A 20,676-nucleotide genomic window follows, 5' to 3' on the forward strand; every position below is an offset into this window, starting at 1 on the left:
ACCGCAAGTGAAGGTGTGAACAGGTCAGCAAAGCAGCAAGGAAAAAAGCCACGTACCTCATCAAAGTGCCTGCGGAAAGGACTGCCAGCATGACAGAAGCAAAGTCCTAATAAGTCTGCCCTTTCGACTGGGCTGTAGCAACTGCAATATAGAACTGACTCAGCTGTCCTTTGAGGTCTGACTCTCATCCACAGTGATACGCAGGCTATACAGATGCAGTATTTGCTGGGAGTTTCAAAGAGGGAAGGCTGACAGTGAAGACCAAACATAGATGTCAGCTAAAAGCCCCTTTGCACACGAGCTGCCTCGCTCAGCAATGCTGCTGGGAAACCGAGGCTGTAATAATCCTGACTGCTTCCATTCACAGAGAGAACAGAACCCAGAGCTCCAACATGAAATGCTGCCTTCGTGCCATACCCATATTCCAGTGACAGTTAAGATGTTCTGATGAGAAATGTGAGTGAGAGTCCAGAGCTGAAGGGAAGTGACAGGTTTCCTAAAAACATGGTATTCTGAATCCTGGATACCCAGGGCATCGTAAATGTTAGCCCAGAAACAGGAGTCCTTGCTATTCAGAAGCTCTTAAAAGTAAATACAGAGTGAAACAAAGAATGAAGACTTGCACTAAAAGTTGTAGAAGCCCAGGATGACTGCAGGCTTTCAACTCTTGCAGACACAGATGACTGCAGAACTTCTGCCTGTGGTTGAGAGGAAGGGACTGTCTTTGTAATGCACCGAGAACAAATATCCAGAGAGCTAGAACAGATCTATATCCATTCTTCTAGAAGTTCAAATAAATGCTTTGGGAATAAATTAATTTGAAATTGAATAAGGCATACATTTTTAAAATTATTCCTTTGTGGCTACACTAGTTTGTTCACGTACATTTCTGTTTTATTTTCTTTTGAAAGCAAGTTCATTTTCCTATGTGGATTTCATGTTTGCTCCTTAATTTTTTTTTCCCCAACTCTTGTTTGAGAGGTATTCTCAAGCAGATGCAGCACGTAATGAAATCAATTAGCACTGAGAAGACTCACTCCCTGCCCAGTTAAAAACATTAGAAGATATTTATCATTTACTTGTTCCGCCATGAAAACACTGGCACACATCTGTGCATGTGCTGCCGTAGGGATGGGACAATGCAGTCAGAGGTCTGCAGTCTTGTCGTGAATCCTGCTTTTTAAACAGTGCTAAGATCTAAGATGTGAATAATACTAAGCACGACAAGTTTCAGAGGTGTCCTTAGGGCCACCCAGCCACGTGCCAGGCCTCCAGAAGTTACATCAATAGGCAGTGAGGACTACTGTCAGCCCAGAGACACAGCACACAGCTGGCATACGTGGCAATATCTTTAAATAGGCAGTTTTAGGAGGTTTACCTTTCACAGAACGACCATCGCTAATGGAAGCAATGTGATCTCACATCCCTTTAAAACTGGGGACGTCTGCCTGCTTTAACTCCGTATTCCATCACTTACCTGTGCACTCAGAACCAACAGCTGTACATTCCTGTAATTATATTCTCTGTATTTCTTTGGAATGGAAAACATTTAAGATATTTATCTGCTATCACATCCATCCTAGTGCTTTCAATTCCAAAGAAGCCACAGCTCAGCAGTTAACCACAAACCACCGATGGCTGGGTTCCTTATCAAGATCCTCTGCTCCCTTGAGACAACAGAAACAACGAACCCTGGGCCAATAAATGGAGCGCTCCTCCCAGGCCAGCAGCATCAGGCAGAGCCCAGCCTCCTCTCGTGTACAAGGACAAGACTGTGCTCTTCTGCTCTTCTGTTCTTTTAAGGATGAAAATCACTCAGGACTACAGCATGAGGTCTCTGCATCCTCTGAACACAGACTGAACCAAGACCAAGACCATTAAAATTTTGTACAAGGGCAGAACGCCCAAAGCAGTTTCTAGGACAACATAAATGCTTGAAATTAGGTACCTTAAGTGCCTGAATCAATTTCAATCTTGGTTCTTTTTACTGCCCTTGTGTGTTCTGACTTCTCCTCCTCTACATTTTATCATCAGTGCTGCTTTTAAAATAACAGAATCACAGAACCACTCAGGTTTGAAAAGACCTTAAAGATCATCGCGGCCAACCATGTCCTAAATATCCTACCCTAACTAACAACCTTCTGCTAAATCACGACCCTGAGCACCACATCCAAATGGTTTTTAAACACATCCAGAGATGGTGACTCAACCACCTCCCTGGGGAGCCCATTCCAGTGCTCAACAATCCTTCCTGTGAAGAAATTTTTCCTGATATCCAACCTGAACCTTTTCTGGTGCAACTTAAAGCCATTTTCTCTCATCCTGTCACCTGTCACCAGTGAGAAGACATCAACCTGACTTGGGGAAAACTATTCCTACGTGAAAAGAGGAAGATGAGGGAGGTAGTGGTAATGTGAAGGTGCTCATCTTAGGTATAGGAAGAGGGTAAGTGATCCCTCTGAAAGCCTGGAGAAGCCAGCACTTCTGGTGTTCCAAACAAAACCAGCCCAACACAACCCGTACACATACAAACATAATACTGAATTTCCTTTTTCCATTACTGCTAAATTGCAGGTTTACTCAATCGCAGCTCCCTTTATTAAACAAATGAGTTAATTAAACAGAGCTTGAACTGAGTTTTTCCTAAGTTTTTCCCATTTGCTCATAGCTGCTGCTGATAAACATCCAAAAATCTGAAAGGCAATGTCTATTCCTCTTCCACACTCTTTCTCCACTGTGAATCTCCTGGTAGAGTGTATGTTCATGTCAGTGCTGTAAAAATCCCTTGTTAACAGTTTACCTAACACCATCACAATGCCTATTAAGCCAGCAACTCTTTTGGGTTCAGAGAATGAGAGTGGTTTTGAGTGTAAGACCTCTCTCCAGAGTCAAAAAAGCAAATAGATTTCAATGGGAAGCAAATAGGAAGCAGACTTGATGTACCGTACATTTTCATTCGTGGAAACCTTATTCCTCATATAGTAGATTTTCTTTACGGTTCTTATTTCAAGAGGAAAATAATCACTTCCCCCCCCGCCCCCCAAGATAACAACACGAGAACATAGGGCAGAATGTTGAAAAGCCATGCCAGATTTCAAACAGCAGCAATTCCTTGTAATGATACTTTCCTGCCTCACCCCTGCCCCCAAGGAAAGTCTCTCTACATGCTTATATAAACACCGAAACCCAAAATCAATAGAACAATTCAATTGGCTTTATAATTAGAAGAGTAGCTGTCTGGCATCCTGTCGAGGGGTTATTTCAGCTTAAAAAGAAACTTTTCTCAGACATAACAAGTCCCATAAAGGATGCCAGCCAGCCACTCTTCTAAATCTGAAGTTGAAAAGTTCTGTTTTCATATTTCAGCGATCCATAAAATAAGGGGGGCAAATCCAGAGGCTCTCATATTGGGTTACTTTAGAATGTAACACCTTAAAGATATACAAAATGGCATTTTCTATGTGCGTGCCCTGTAGTGTTTTACAACAACTGGTATTTTTCACGACAAATGGACAAATCCTGTGGTTGGACTGATGCAATTCATTACTCAGGAGGTTCAGCTTTGCAGCACAGGCAAAAAAGCAAGTGGGCACATTACAAATGGTACAGAAGTGGGATGTGTCCTGAAGATCATAACTCACGCCAATGAAGAAGAAATAAATGAACACTGGTTTGATGTGAAGGCAATTTTTCTTTGAATGGTGATCTGATGACCAACAAGATAATTTCTGATTTTGCCAAGATGATCTCTGATGGCTTCTCTCTGAACAGCTCTAGCCAACTGTTAGCATGGCAGAAAGGAGTCCTTCATAAGTCCTGGTTCTATCAGGATGAAATCCCAACGGATGAGGGTAGATGAGAACTACTGTAACAGTTAACACAGACAAATATTCTGGGCCATCAGCATGAAAGCAGCACACTTCTCTGAGATTTCCTATGTTCAGAAGGGAGGGCAGTAAGAGGGGAGATGTGAGCTGAACAGATACAAAGCTCTGACATAACTACCATTACTGTTGAGAAAGAACCTGGATTGTGAAATTTCACTTAGGTCAAGCTGAACTCTGCAAGCTCGTTTCTGTGTTCAGTAGCCTCAAAAAAACGAAGCCATCTATTTCTTCCATGCTGAATTTACCAGCACTGTGCCAGTGGATGTTGTCATTGAACACCTGTCAACAAAGTGAAAACCAGAGAGCCACAGAATCATCCAGCCTGGAAGAGCCCATCAACATCATCGAGTCCAACCATCAACCTGACCCAAACTCAGCTCTCCACCTTTTCAGGTGCTACTGAGGTATGAATACCCACAGCAAGTGACACAATTCCTTGGCTATGCCCATATTTTTTGAAAGAGCAGATGGCAGGGCATTCCCAACAGCTGGAAAACCACCCAGCTTGACTCCCTGACCTGCTGACCAGCTCTCGGCGTGGGCTCAGCCTGGCTCCATGACCTTCTGTCAGGTACAGCAGAAATGGCACCACCATTTCAGGCTCACAGCCTGAGGTCTGACCCACCACCACCACAGCTTTGTGGTTCTTTGAAATCCAGTGCTTCTGGGCCTTTCATGAGAAGTGACAGCTAACCAGAATGCCACAGCCAAGCTCTGGTTTTCTCAAGCTATGCACAGACCCAGGAGCACCCCATGTTCCATGGGCATTTCTCTTTTATGCATCCAAGGACCTACCCAGCTTCTCTTTTCTTCCTTCAGTTTTGCAACATCACTGATCTGACAGTTTGCATTAAGTCTATTAAATCTTTGAGTCACTGTTTTCCAAGGCAATGTTCCATTCCCAATTATATTACACCAGACTTGACTGCATTAAAATAAATTCTGTTTGAGTGGGATAGAAGCTCCTCACTGATTGGCATCGGTCTTGTGTGCTCCTCTTCAATTAATTATATCTGTCTGTTCTCTGTTCTGCAAATTTCACCGATACAATTTTACTATTCTGCATCTAGGATACAGTCTCAGTATTTTTTGCCAAACCTGTCCTTTAATTGTCACTGGTGAACGTTTAGAAGTTTCTCATGTTTCTGATATTTCAGATACTTTATTATCTTTACTCCCATTAGCTACAGTTCGCCCCCTTCTCAGCCACACGTAGCTTTTACTCCCAAATATCTTTTCACTTGTTTTCCTGCATCCTTTTATACAAGTGGCATTCTTAGCAGGATTTGCATTGCTAAACATTCAACGCTTTGCACAGAAGTTTCCTACCCACTGAACTCCTGGACTAACAGCAAGAAAATAATAGATGAAGCAGACTCTACACTAAGATCTATGACACAGTGAAGCAGCATTTTTTACAAACAAAAAACAAACAGACAAACAGACAAATACAAAGACTGCTTCTGGGAGGCAAAGTGGCTTAACGAATAAATCCATAAAGCTGCCGAATTAGCAAATTGGATGCTACCTTCAGCTTGCATCTGAGGGCTTGATTCGTAACGAGAAATTCAGTGTCAAAGGCTAACACAAGTACTAACAGCACTCATCACAGAAAGTGAGTCCAGAACCACTTCTGTTGGCAACAAAAGGAGACTTCTTCCAGAATGAACAGCTGTAAGCAGTCCATGTGGATTTGATGCTAGCTCCTCACGTAAGACCACTGTTTTCAAATAAAATGTTGGCAACCTAAGTACTATAGAAACAATACAGAAGTTGTCAATAAAAACAAGTGCAGCAGGTTTCTAAGGGTTCAAAATTGGAAAAGCAAAAAATCGTTCCACTCTGTAAATAAAAACGCTCACTTTTGTACCTATTCAGTTTTAATTCAATCACACTCATACTGAGACCTGGAAACTCCGGGTATTACCTCTGCAAGAAGCTGACAAAAGGCAGAATAATAAAATTTGGTCCATGTGATTAAAGCCTAACTAAAAGCTTGGGCAATAATCAGCGATTTAATTGTGGTGATTCTCGGTATTTTCTCTCAGGAACCATTAACTGATTAGTAGCTATTCCCAATACTGGCACAGAAACAGAAAACAGACTCAGCAATTAAAATATGTAGAAACAAGGGGAAAAAAAAGCCACAAACTCAAAATGAATGTATGAATTTCCTGAAGACATCGTACACAGCTCAACTCAGCTTGCACACACGGCTCCTTCTGCATGCTTGACACTGTTCAACTCCATACACCACAATTATCAGCTTCATACAGAATAATTCATAATATACCTCTTGCCATTTTAGTCACATTCTGTGTAACTGAATGCAGCCTGGAAACAAACTTTTATTTTTAAAGGTTACCATTAACGCAAGATTCTCAACGTTTCATGCTCATTTCGAGGCAAGAACACTTCCATTCCTCTGCAAATACAGCAAAATGCCCTTATCTGGATTTTCACTGGCTATGGATTGGATTCAGACCTAACGTCTGAGCCACGCGCTTCTGCGATGACTCAGGCAGGGAGGCTGCATGAAGGACTGTGCAGTTTTCAGGGCGCTGCCACAGGGAATAATGCAAAGGCACCAGCTCCTGAAATTCCATCTTTAGAAAGTAAAAGGCTCTCCAGGTTTCTAGCCATCACAGGTATCAATAACAATACATAAACAGTTGCGGGTTGCACGTATTTCCCCAGCACCAAAAATAAGAAAACAAAAGCAGTCAGCAGTGAGGAGCAGAAGTGCAGTCTTTGCCTAAGCAGCGTTGCCATTCACCATTTGGTTAAGAAAAAAAGCATCAATTTAAGCCCTTACAACTAGAAATCTAACAGTTATCCCTACAGTATGAGAAATACCATCCTTTTCTGATTGCAGTTTGGTTGCTTGAAAGGTTTCAGGTAAATCTGAAGTTCACACGTGGAGTTATCTATTTATTACTGATCATCATCCCTGCAGGTGCTCAAAGAAATATGCAGATGTGGTACTAAGGAACGTGGGTTAGCAGGCAATACTGGTGGTAGGCAGACGGTTGGACTAGATGGTCCTAGGTCTTCTCCAGCCTTAGTGATCCTACAATTCTATATATTATGGATGAGGACTGTATTAGCTGCTCAAGTTGAAGCCTCTTTCTCCATGGGGGTTTGCCCCCAGCTCTCTCAAGGCAGCGTGCAGCTCAGTGCACTTATACAGATTTGTTCTGTTGCTGTTGTCCCACAGAAGTTTGAGAGCAGACATTATTACTGTTTTTCCCTAATACAATAGCATGAGTCTTCTTGGGTGGAATTCTGCTTGCCTGAGGACCAAGACTGGCAAGACAAAGAAAGGCTCTGATTAGCTGCTGCTGTGTGTCACCAGCCCGAAGACAGCTATCATGAGTGGTGCCTGCACTACCATTCCTTGTGGGGCAAGGCTCTGGCACAGGGCTGGGGTCACAGCCATGGAGCAGGAACAAGATCCCACATAGGCATGAATTCAGATGCTCGGAAGCCTACCTTAATAGCTTTGTGCAATGTTTTATGGGTAACTTCTATACAGTGCAAAACTTGATCAGTTCCTGTCTGGATTAACTTCAGGAACCCTGAATTACTTCAATCCTTTCCCAGAAGACAAATTACCACTGCTCAGTTTCTTGATGGTAACTGCTGGCACACAGGCTCTTATCTCACATAACGGTGTCTTCAGTTCTCTGTAAGGCAATGCAGTCCAATGTTGCAACAACTTCATAGCTTTCTTCAGCAGCATGGAACTGACAACGCATACTGCTGATTCCCACTGACCATCAAAGAGGTGGAAACCCAAAGAGTTCTTGGAAAAGGGAGTTTCTGGTATGCTGAGTGGGACACAGAACAAAGCTCCTAGGGCAAAATGAGACCTCTGTTCTGTTGGCAAGAGTACAAGGACTCGGAACAGAAAACATACAAGGAAATATTCTTTGTCAGCGTGACAAGGCAAAACAGCCATGCAAGGATTAATGGCTACTTGCTTGCAACACAAACCACTGATACAGCTATGGAAAAAAAAGCCTTATTGCCCCAGGAATGGAGAGGAACCCTCCGAAGTCATTAGAAACTGTAATTAGCATGGCTTTTAAAAGTAATGTTTACCTATTTAATTCCATTCTGTACTTTAAGCGGCCCTCCTAGAGGAAGACCAAGAACACACATCAGGTTTTCTTGGGTTAACAAGCTTGTATGCTTACCTCACTTTCATTTGACCTGATGTAGTTTAGCTGTGATTACATCAAACCCACACTCTGACAGTTAACCACGCTGAAATACTGAAGTATCAAATAGTTTGTCTTTCCTGCCTAAGAAATTAACGTAGAACCATCCTTCAAAAATTCATGCTTTGCTCAGTCAATAGTAGTTAAACAAAATCAACATTTCTGAGCTGTGTCCCTTTCACCAATAAGGAGGATGAAGTTAGTAACAGTGGCAGACTTGCTTCCTCTCAAAGTCTTCACTGATGAATAAATCAGGAAATCTCGCTACGCTCTTCCAACTGCACGTACAATTTATTCAACCATTTAATTACCGGCAGAGCAAAATTACCATGACAAAGGCAAACACGGACCTGGCAGCCTCCTTTCTGCCTCCAAAAAAGGTTATTTTGAAAACTCTTACATTTCTAGTATCTGCTGCAATCTCTGACAACTCTCAACTATTTAATGCAAGCAGTGAGGAACACACGTGGAGCCTTGACACCAACTACCAGGCTAGCTATAGCCTTCCAGGGTTGAAGTAGCTCAGCATGATGCAGAAAAATTTATTTGGGCAAGAGATGAAAACTGAGGTCTAGGTGTGTACAAATGTGCATGGATTTTATCTGTGAAGTGTGTGGAATTTGGGAAGAGTTGTGACAGGAAGGAGGCCAAGATGATTCTGTTTAGAAAAAGGGAGATACTTTTCTTATTTATTTTTGAGTATCTGGATATGAGCATGAAATAGGCATACTTTTCAGACTGGTAAACTCAAATTTAGAAAGTAGATAAGTAAAAGGAACCCATTTAAAAGCAGTCACCATATACTTCCAAACAGTCAAACATAAGGGTATCCTTTTAAAAGGAAACATACCTGCTTCAGGACTTGTTTGATTACAGCTGCTAGCAATGCTGTTTGGTATCACTGGAGTGGAGGATGCCTGGATTCTTGGCTGAGGTGGGTTCGGATGTAATGAATTTCCTAAAGCCATTCCTGACTGACTGAGCATCCCACAGTTCCCGCTAGCCTGCATCTGATTTATTAAACCTGCGAGATGGTTGGTGGTGGCAGGGCCAGTACCGTGGACAAAGTTAGTGTTTGTGTTCTGGCAGTGCATACCTTCCCCTCGTAACGGTAAACTCTGTGCCAGTGAGTTCTGAAGAGTGCCAGGGTTCATACCGGTGTCTGCAAAATGCATCTGGTTACCAGAGCAAGGTAAAACAGTATTTGAGCTCCCACAGCTGGTAGTACTATTGCTGCTCATGTGAGAGCTTTGACAACTCATGGACTGAAGTAACTGGGACATAGAGCTGATGGGAAAAGAGCTTTGACTTTGCTTTCTTACTAAATCAGATCCAGCTTTGGAAACTCCAGAACTCTCCAACTGAGACTGTCTCAGCAAACTCAACACTGTGGTGGTTGGCTGCTTTCGTTTTCTCAGAGGATCTTTTTGCTGAGACATCAATTTATCTCTCAGTGCTGCTCGACCACTTTGCCCTTCAGTCGTTGGTAGAAGCACATTGGCAGCAGGAGGGAACATGGTATTTAAAGTGCTATGTCCTTCGTTGTTGCCACCGCTGGCAACAGGTCCAGAATTGCTACTGCTGTTATTGTTGTTACCAGCAAGTTTATTTTGATTTGCTAGCTGTGCTTTGGCTGCTGCTGAGAGTAAACTACTTGCTGGAAAAGAGGCAGCATTGTGCTGGTTCAAGATCTGATTTAAAGGCATTCCCAGCAAACCAGGCTGACTCTTCAAAGAACCACTTCCAGCCGATGCAGTGGAAAAAACTGCATTGTTTGGAGGATTTAATACATTACTCATTCCAGCAATTAATGGGTTAGGGATGTCCTTGTATTGATTAAGTCCATCATGCTTGGTGGAGGGGCTAGATGGCATAGATGGTCTTGGCGACCCTATTGTTGACCGTGGGGACCTGGGAGGAACTTTAATACCAGTACAGGATGGCTGCGGTCCTACTGGAGGCAGCAGGAAATTTCCATGGTCTGATGATGTGGAAGAAGAACGTGATCTTTGGGGAGAAGCCTCTATCCTTCCAATCCCGGATCCCATCATGTGAACTGGGGATGTCACTGGTGAAGGAGATAGGGAAGTAGAAGCTGAATGCTGAACTCTTTGAACATGACTTCCATGGTTCATGTGACCAGGTTTTACAGTTGGCAAAGGAAGATTACTTGGCAAAGGGACGACAGCAGGAGGCATGCTTACATTCATCACGGGTACCTGAGAGTGGACATTTGAATGGAAAGTAGTTGGGTTAATGATAACAGGATTCTGATTGACTGGTTTGCTAGGAATAGGGTCAAGTATGCCAAGTGGATCCTTTTCTGATGTTAATGGCTTTTTCTGAAGAGCACAAGAAGGCGGTGGAGGAGGAGGAGGTGGACCTTGGGGTGGTTTATGGTGAAACATTGCTCGTGGTATTTCCATACCAGTTGAAAAATTACACATGGGTTTTTTCATTACAGGGCTTTTTGTGGTCAAGGTTGGGGAAAGAGGTATATTAGTCCTTCCAGCCATTGCACAGGATGACTGTATGGGAGAACCATGTAGCATTACTGATGGCGGAGACAGAGGTGTCCTGTTCATATGAATAGGACTTGAGTTGGGTGCTCCATGAAAACTGGGATTGTTCCTTGTGAAAACATCAGGGCTTCCAAGTGGGTCAGTCCTAGGAGAGATTGAGCCGTCTCCATATATCTGTGATCCTGATGAAGCTGGACTGGGCATCCCACCATGACTGCCACGATATGGAGACTTCTGTCCAAGTTCATTACTACCCAATCTCTGCCTAGGATAGACAGAATGAAGTTCTTGTTGCTGGCTTCCAGCCATTTCTTGCACATAAAGCCTACCCATGGCATTAGATGCCCCTATCATCAACTTGAAAGGAGTCTTACATTCTGGCATCACAGAATTTGTAATTCCTTCATGTGATTTATTCCTCATTGATCTTGGAGTTGCTGCTCGAGTAGGAACTACCGGAGTTGCACCTGATATTAAAAACACAACAGTTACTATTTTGAAATCTGGAATCACACATTTCAGTACACAAATAATGTGTGTGAAATCAGTCATTACAGCCTTTTGGCTAAACTTTTACTTAAACAGCAGTAATACCTAAATCACCAAACTGTTGCTGGAATGGTGCAGACTACCCTACTACAGAGCACAGTTGAACAGATCACAACTCCATTTCCCAAATAAAACTTGCATATACATAGACAACTTTAGATCTTGTGTTTCTCAGGTTTTAAGCACATTTGCTGCCCACTTAAAATGTATTTCAGCGCTGTTCTTTCAAAACTTCAATATATATGCTTTTATTTTTTCCCCTTTCTCTAAACACCATCTCCAGTTTTCCTCTCCTGAATCTCCAGCATCATCACTTCAGCTACAGCACCAGCTGGAAGAGCTGGCAGGAGGAGCAGTCTATCACTATCACAGGGAAAAGGAACCTCTGGCACCATCTATTGAGTACAGGAGGAACAAGGCCTAAGAAGGGTTTAGGTTAATCTCTCCTTGCTCTACAGGAAAAAAAAAGCCCTGCCCCACAAGTTGTGCCTGATAAAGACGATTGGGGAAATGCACTGTGCTACTTTGATACTGACTTCTATTCAGCAAAACACTTCATTGCGTGGATCTGAGAGGATGTGGCTGATCAAGGCAGGGTGCAGCATACTTGCTGCTTGGTGTCACTCCCTGGCACTGCGGGCACCAAGTTTCAGTCCTCTGAGTAAATCTGTTCTTAGCTTTGCTAAAAAGGTTATATTACACAGTGGCTCGCAATATTTTACTGAATTAAGGCTTTTCTAGTAGCTTTTGCAACAGATTACCTTGGTATCAACATGCTAAACTTAACAATGGGCTCTACCTCTTACATTTGCCTTCAGGATAAAGAGGTTGGGGATGTGCACACATTTGAACCCCTACAATAAGGAAAAAATTACTGTAAACTTCAGTGTTGAGACTCGATCTTCCAACACACAAAAGACCGCTTCCCTTTTCTGCCCATCAACGTCAGTTTTGTTTAATAAATAAATACTCCTTCAGCGCCTTACTTTAAGAATACCCTCACAGGCAGCTCCAAGCCTGTGGACTTTCTGCCAGTTTTACTGCTCTGGGGATTTGTAATTCAGTTTGCAGCAGGAACTCAGCAAAGGAAAATGATTGCGTTCTTGGCATGCAGCCCCTAAATATGCAAACTTAAGCTTGAGCACTGAGCTGAAGATTTCACGTTCAAACAAATTCAGAGGTACCTTTAAATTCTCCTACACACAAGAACTCAATTCCCTTCTTTCCTTCTCTCCGGCCATAGCAGACAGATGGCACTGAAAATCCTGCCTTCATCCTATTTGCTGAACCAGCTACATCACGACAGACACAAACACGTTACCCTTCTCAGAATACAAACCAAGTCCCATCCTGGGGACAAATCTCAAGACTGAACTGCAACATGAAATACAAGAACCCTCGTGTGTAGTGCTGAACCCAAACAAATGGGCAAATGCATGTGTTAATGATAATAAACAGTGTTTTGTTTACCAAGGCAAGTTAGTGGGAAATTTTCTTCTTCCTTTAGAGACAAAATTCTGATCAATAGAGAAGGTAAAAATAAGATTCGTGTCTTAAATATTTATCTGTTCTCCTCTCCTTCATTTGGCTATTTTACTTTTTAGCTGTAACTGTATTTTAAGTAACACTAATAGACAGTAATAACAAAAAAATAGTAAGGAAAATGCATAGCAACTTGGGAAATTGTACTGTTAGGTCTAAAAACAAGCCTCTGCTGCAAAAAAGCGTAATTTAAAGAAAGATTTAAATCCATAAATAATCTGACACTGCAACAGCACTTGACTATTATGAACCTCACTGATGTCTTCATATTGTCTTGCAATTTATTATCATATATCCATCACATTTTTCACTTTAATTCAGGCTGCAGATGGTAATTATCAAGGGCTGTTTCCCTAAAGTTGTAAGCATCACAGCACGTAAGCATAATCTTTCAGAGCTCTGTATTAAAAGTAAGTTTACTCCTTTGTCCTAACTACTTGCAGTAACACTGCTTCAGACCTTTTCTTGTCCTTGCAACCCTTAGAAAACACCAAATTTTCAATTTGGGTTTCCATGCACTCTGTTTTTGTAGTTATTTCTATCAGTGCTAACTTTGTATCTTAGCTGAAGTAGCTTTGTTTCCTGGTAGTCATTCTCCTGATGCCCTCATTGACAGCAACTCTATCCCCTTTCAGCCACAATTCTGGGAGGCTAAGCAACATAAACGCTTTCACATGACTTCTGTAGAACAGATTCTGCACTGCCCTAACAGAAGAGCCTCTGCTCTATTTAAACTTGAGTGCCTCTAGCCAGAACAGTAGCACAGGAAGGCAGCAAGCACAAAAAGACACTGGTACCTCTCTGTCTCAGAATCACACTGATCTGCACCATACTGCCATCTGGTACTGCTCACAGGCATCTCTGATCAGCTACTATATCTGGGTGTTCTTTCTCAATAATTTAGGGCTAATAGCTTTTCTCCTCTAGTCCCCAGGTGCATAACCTCACAATTAACAGGATTTGTTACTGCAACTTTTCTTTCACTCCAGGTGTCAACGATCCTCCAGTTTTCCAAAATGTTTTGATCTTCTTTTGTTTCAAATAATACTCATAGCTTCATCCATCAACAAAATTACTTGACTTTTGTTGATCTGGATAATTAAAATGCTAATCCAGGTTGCTCTCCCAAAATAATCCTTGAGAAATTACAGTGGAGATTTTTAGTTGTATATTCTGCCTTGCAATACAATTTCCCATTTAGCCAAGTCCTTAGCCACATTCTAATCCCTTTATAATCACTTTATTCAGCTTCCCTAATTTCCCATGTGACAGAATATCAGACATATTACTACGGTTCCAAAAGATGAGAGCTAATGTATTTTCTTTGTGTAGAACAATCTGATATCTTTTCCAAGAAAATCATGCTCTTAGTCTGGGATGACCTGCTTTTTAGATTCATTTTCTATCTACCTACATCTCTCTAATTACTACTTCCATTTTTAACTTGAATCTGTTTACTACTGCAATCACAGATATATAAGGCTTTTGGGGGTGTACATTAATTATATATAAAAAATTAGTTAGCTAAATGACTTTGCATGCTATTACTCACTTGTTCCACCACCAGGACTAGTTAGAACTAGTGAAGGATGTGGTGCTTCCATGCTTTTATGAAGTGTAGCCACAGCAATAATTTTTCTTTTATGTATGCATAGTTTGGTGACATCCTCATCTGCTTTAACATCTTCAGCAGTTCTCTGCTTCACAGCAGCTCCAGGATCAAAATTAAAGACCTGAGTGTAGAAATTCCAACATTTAAAATCATTACTGTTTTACCATTACTATATTAAAGGCTTTCCATTTTCTGGAATTATCAAGGAAACTACATTTCATTAATACCCACCACACCTACACGCTTGCTCTAAAACACACCCTGTGAACCAAACCCCAGCAGCTGGTTAGGGAAACCAACTCCTGCTGAAGCTCCCATGTCTGAACACCACACATGAACACGTTGCTGTTGATGGTAAGCTGCCAGTTTAATAGGAGAACTTTCAATCACCTTAAGAATTGAGCCTCCGTGCAGGGAGAAGGCAGAGAGGAGATCCACTTATTTGTGTGCATTCTACATACGATCAGAACAGAATTTAAGTCACGGCACAGTACATCAGCTGACACAGTTAGCTGATAAGGATTACATTGCAGAAACCAGAAATTATTATTTCTTTACCTTGGGAAGAACAAGAGGACATTCTAGGCCACATTTGCAGGTTCCATCAGTCAGCAAGTAAGTCTTCACCTGCTCCAAGCAGGATAATAAAGACCCACTGGGACTGTAAAGAAACAGAAATGATAAATTCAAGCTATTTGACAGGTCATGACCTCTATCCACCATTCTAACAGCTCACACAGACAGAATTGGATACAAAGCTAAGATTTCATATTTAGTTTCATAGTACTTCTTGCTTTTAGTCAAAAACGGAGAAGAAACCAAAAACAGTGAAAAAAAGCAGCAACATTTTAAAGAAAGATTTTACCCCAGAAAAACGAACACGTGCAAAGAAAGCAATTGAGATGATTGATATTTACTATTCAAAATACAATTGTACTTGAAAGCTTTAACTATTGCCTTACAACACTAAGATGAATTTCTCAATCTTCTCTCCTATAACATGCAACACAAGCAGAGGGCAATCCCCACAAACCTCCCCCCCAGATCCCATCCCTGCAGTTCCACTGAGGCATGACAGTCACTTCTACTTTCTAGGACTGGAATCTAATTTATAAAGAAAACATCACAAATGTATTTCAAGTATGAGAAAACTCAGAAAGAAAAGGGAGAATAGCAGCACAAGTCTTGGGGCTGGGTCTGTTGGCTGCACACGGTGTAGTTTATTCAGCTGTAACTTCAACCTTCCCACTGAAAGTGTGAAATACTGCACCACGAAGCCAGCCCAGGGAGTTTCTGATAAACTGCACTTGGATTTTTCTTGCTCCCACCAGAAAATCATTATCTCCACCTCCAAAAATGGGACACTGGAAATTCTGTTATGGTAAAATCACTAAGTCATAAGATGAAAGAAGTTCTCATGTCAGAAACCTCTAACCTTCACACTGCTTTCTATTACTTAGCCATCCAAACTGTTAATCAGGAAAAGAACACAACAGTTTGAGAGGACTGGCTGAAACACTGGTCCTTAAAAGCCCTTATTTTAACAAAAACAACGTAAGTGGAAGAGTCTGGATGATGAAAACAGCCAAGAGTCAAAATTCCAAACTATGATGAACTTTCATACTTAAAACCTGATGTATAAACAACTAACGCACAACAAGAACTTACTCATCTATAAAGCAACATCTGCAAATGTCATTTAAAGTCACATTAACAGTTTCAGTAATTTATTTACCAGATCTGCCCTAAAATGGTTATTTTAGAGAGAACCACTTAGGTCGAATATGTGCAACGCTGACATTTGAGGATAACAAAGTAAAAGCAATCTAAAAATAATGGTAGAAGCACGAAGAAAAATGACTTATAGGCCAGAGAGCCAAATCTTCATCAGCCTAATCTGAGCAAGCACACCGGAGCTGCCATGCTGCATAGGTGAGGTCCTCACCTGGGGTGTCACAGCTTCCCACAGGAGAACTGCAGAACTGGCATTTGCTCTGTACAAACCCATCTACATTACATTTTTAATAAGCTTTACCAGTGCACAGCTTGCCTGCAAAACGCAGCTACAGGTGCAAGGAGAAAGTGGAGACTAGAAACAACTGAGCCATAAGGCATATGCACATAGCAAGGAGGGTGTAAAGCGAGCTCTGCATACCCCACGCTTACCAGGAGCACACAGAGCAGCCCACTGAAGCTGTGGCATTACAGGATTCACCATACCTGCTGCATGTATGCGCAGTTATCTGCCCACTGAAATACCAAAACTAAGAAAAGGCCCATTTTTTTTTCTGTTTCTGCTGGGTTCTTGCACAGAACAAATGGGTGCGTGCAATGAAACCTGGATATAGAGAACAGCCCGACTGATTCATGCCAGAAATCATGTCTGCTGCACACCAGTTATGGACTGCATGGACCTACGTAATGGCAAGGCATCTTCTGCGTGAACAAATTTCCTCATGCTTTTGTACTGCAAAGGATATGCAGGTTTTTTGCCACTCTGGACATCCAGGGGTTTTAAGACTCCAAAGAAATATGGGAGAGCAAATTACATATTTGCATCAGTTACTGACAGCTACAGAATGTCCACCTGCTATGAAAAACCTTTTCTCTGTTTATTCCACTGTAACTATTTGCTTGCAGTAACCTGAGGAAGAGATTATCTCCAAGCAGCACTGTTAGTTACTAAGAAAGCAGTGCTTCAACCTGATAATAAAAACTAATTAATAGATTTAACTCAAAGCAACTGTTGACAGCTGATAAAAAGCATGTAAGCTTTATAAAGAAGCACAAATACACCGAGTCCTTATTCAGCTGAGATCACCTACTCTTAATACATACAGTTATTTTCCTCTGGTTAGCTGTTGAGTCAGTACAGTTTGGCCTGCCTTTCCTTCGATAAATGCAGTGAGTATTTTCAGGGTGGCTGTTCCTTTAGAAGGGCTCAACAGCAGTTTCCCTAGGGAGCTTAGGGAGAGTTCATCCTTGAAGATGCAGCTAACAATGCCAGCAAGTGACCTGATGGAGTGCTGCTCACATCCCACGCTGGATTAGATGACATTCATCCCTTCCAACCATTACTTTCCACCCCATGCCTTTCACCAAATAAGAATGTGGATGAGCATCTAGACAACATCTAGACTTCCCTGAAGCAGAATGGCTTACAGAGGAACACCAGCAAACTCACTACTGGATTAAAGAAAGTACATGGACAAAAGTTGGAAAGAGGGCTGAAATAATACCAGCTTCCCTAAAACAAAAAAGACAACTGGTAAACTTGATTAACAGGGTCAACTGGAATAAAAGCAGTGTTTCTCATAAGGCAATTGAGAATAGAAATATTAAGAAACAACAACAACAAAAAAATATATTAAAAAAAGACAGAAGAGCAAATAACTGTCAGAATTATAAACAAATGTACTTGTTTCTAAGCACGTAAGACTTCTTTAAGAGCTTTATGATCTGTTTCTTACAGCTGTAGAAAAGAAAATTCAAAAACAGGTGGGCTCATTAGGCATATAAAAATAGCAAAGAATTTTAAGTCCTGATGTCTGGATGCAACGATGAAAGGAAAAAAAATAGCCAACAAAAAGCACCACAAACCAAACAACTCTTTCTTTTTCATTGATTTTTAACTGAGGCAGAGGCCCCGTAAATTACAGCAATAATGAGAAATACAAGGGGAAGGCTATTCATCTTTGACATGCATATCACTGACGTGGATTTTGTTTGATTCTGCCAACTGAGAATATAAACAAGAAATCCTGGAATGTATTTGATCTTTTATGGTGGTTTAGTGTAAAATTGGAGTATGCTGAGACTCATTAAAGAATTTGATATTGTTAATACATAAAACGTTGTGTACAAGAGGCTATTTTAATCAGAAAAGAGTGGAATAAGACAATAATGAATGGATAATCATTTAGATTAATGTGATGTAAACCTGATGTACCTACATTTTGTTAAAGCTAACTTTGATCTTTTTCCGATAAGCTTTAGATTGCAGTACGTTTGTCTGAGCACACACACTTAATGGTAATTTCAATACATTTCTTTGAGACTGCTCCAAGATGAAGGAAAAAATTCTATAAGCTAGGAAAAGAAATAAATAAAATAAATAAAATATCTGAAACTTTGGCTTTAGGCTTGCTTTCCTGTATATATTTTTTTCTATGTTAGAAATGGGAGCAAGCTGTAGAAGTCGGTCCCGCCGAGGCATGACAGTGATTTTGTACAAAGAACCTTCATGGGCTTTAAAACGTTTCCTATGGCTACTGAGTATAGTTACACCATCTAATTTCCTTTCAAAAGACAGTAAGTAAACCACAAAAGTACAGTGGAGATCTGGAACGTAAACCCAAAAGAGACAGCAAAGAAGAGCTACTGAATGCCAGGATAAAGTTGAGTGGCACCACACAAACTGAGCTGAAGTCAGAAAAAAGTCCTGTTCTATCTTATATGCCATGAATTGTTTGAATGCCTGATTGTTCCTTTGAACACGACCAGCAAATGATCTTGTAGAAAGCGGGTGCTGAGCAAGGAAAAGGCAATGAGAGAAATTTCTCATCAATCTCAGATGTGACCTAAGAAATCCTCTGGCTAGTTTCATTGTAAAAGGCTTCAATAATGGAGGCATTAAGTCAGGTTAAATCTGCTACTGCTCAGCTTTAAAATCCACATGACGATAATAAGTAATAAAGAACTATTCGTGCCTAAAGCAAAATGTATAGTAAGGATATCAAATTTTCAAGACCAAGTAATATTAGATTTGTAATGACAGAGTATGTGCTGCAGGCGTGCAAATGGCATAACTCAAGTGGACTCCATTAATATCAGCAGGATGAACGATCTAGCACTTCCAAAAGAATACGCCCTCAACTCCTTGAGTGTAAGAACTAGCCAGGTCACTAATCTACCACGTGTTCTGGCAAAACTACAGTGCAAACAACAACAGCAACCACTTGAGGTAACCATACCTGATATAGAGCACTCCACTTTGGTCCACCCGTCGCTGCCAACCAACGGGAACTTGCACTGCTGGTGGCCCTCCATCCGTGTCCCCTCCGTCACACTCCTTTCCACCATTCATTTTTCTGTTTCTGTTTATGAGTCTTCAAAGATATCAACAGTAAGATGATATCCTTTTACTACATGTCATCATGGCCTCCCAAAGAAGGCCATTCAGTACATCTTTCCCCAAATTGTACAAAGTGCATTGGGAGGCTCCGGCTCAGTTTGAAACCAAGTCCTTAAAAGTGGCCATTTTTGTTAATGAGTCAGTTTCCCATTATAATCCACATTAAATATGCAATGTTTAACTCCTTATATATTCATAAGGACGAACTATATAGATAAAAATTAGTGCTTCCAACTTGGGAAAATCATAATTCACCAATCCTTTGTTACCTGTCAGAAAGGAGAATGGGGAAAAGGAGAATTTCTAGTTCAACAGCATGGTTCCAAGCTTGATGACTAAGATAACTTGTATTTTGTGAAAGCTCGTCTCATTTTTATAAATATGAGTCAGATCTAATACCTCCAGGTATTATACCCTTTATATGCCACATTCTTTTTGTTTTCTTTTTATCTTCTGTTCATTATCCAAGTTCTCTTCTTGACTTTCTTTCATGACTTCCTGGCTCCAACAAAACAGCCTGAAAAACACGGACACAGAAAATACATCAGCCCTTTTTTGAAGTCTATCAGTCCAGCCCAGTAATTCATGAAGATGTATACAGCTGCATCCATTTAAAGAGCTCAGAATCAAAATTTCAAATGTCAATGAAGCCATCATAATATGGGTTGTGATAAAAATACAATCTGGCTAATATATTTTATGATTGTATGTGGACGCAACCAAACTACATCTTAAAAGCCAAGACTATGCAACTTCTATTGAATAGTTAAAGCACAGTTTGGGTGAACTAAGAGATGTATCACTAAACCAAGGAGTTCCACATATGCTGCTATTCAAAATTATCAACAGATGACTAGCTCTATTAATGCCCTTTAAAAATTGTTTGTAAAATGGAACAAATTTAATGTGAAGGAATCTGCTTCTGGGGTTGATAATATCAATAAAATGTTACATTTAGATTAGATTGAAATAACTTCATTAAAAAAAACCCAACAAGCACTTATACAACAAACAGGAAAATGACAGCAATTATGATCCTCCTAATCAAATCTAGTTTTGGAATCTTCATGTTTTTCTGTACTGATCTCAGTATTCCCATGAAACAATCTGATATCGTAAACAGTCACTTCCCCCCATGTTATACTATGAATAGATTTTCGTTGCTGTATTTCAGGATTAAACAAAGTGTGCTGTTCTTCAAAGAAGT

At 40.9% G+C, this 20,676-nt stretch overlaps 1 protein-coding gene across 14 annotated transcripts in view; it reads right to left on the reverse strand.

Annotated features, from left to right (window-relative positions):
- The window catches only part of MBD5 (methyl-CpG binding domain protein 5), a 129,815-nt gene that overhangs the window by 22,955 nt on the left and 86,184 nt on the right, over nt 1-20,676 (reverse strand). For 10 of the 14 annotated variants that reach the window (XR_008204818.1, XR_008204817.1, XM_052675746.1 and 7 more), the window contains 4 exons: nt 19,309-19,986; nt 14,894-14,996; nt 14,276-14,456; nt 8,961-11,099 (listed from right to left, as the gene is read on the reverse strand). Coding sequence is in view for 12 of the 14 variants with exons in the window: in XM_052675746.1 (XP_052531706.1) it covers nt 8,961-11,099; nt 14,276-14,456; nt 14,894-14,996; nt 19,309-19,421 (2,536 nt within the window). In the remaining 2 variants the exon portion in view is untranslated. The remainder of the gene's footprint in view (nt 1-8,960; nt 11,100-14,275; nt 14,457-14,893; nt 14,997-19,308; nt 19,987-20,676) is intronic. The other 4 variants (XM_052675742.1, XM_052675738.1, XM_052675741.1 and 1 more) reach the window with 4 other exon arrangements.

The sequence above is a fragment of the Tympanuchus pallidicinctus genome, unplaced genomic scaffold (genome assembly GCF_026119805.1).
Source record: "Tympanuchus pallidicinctus isolate F22 unplaced genomic scaffold, pur_lepc_1.0 scaffold15, whole genome shotgun sequence".
In the NCBI taxonomy this organism is placed as follows: Eukaryota; Metazoa; Chordata; class Aves; order Galliformes; family Phasianidae; genus Tympanuchus; species Tympanuchus pallidicinctus.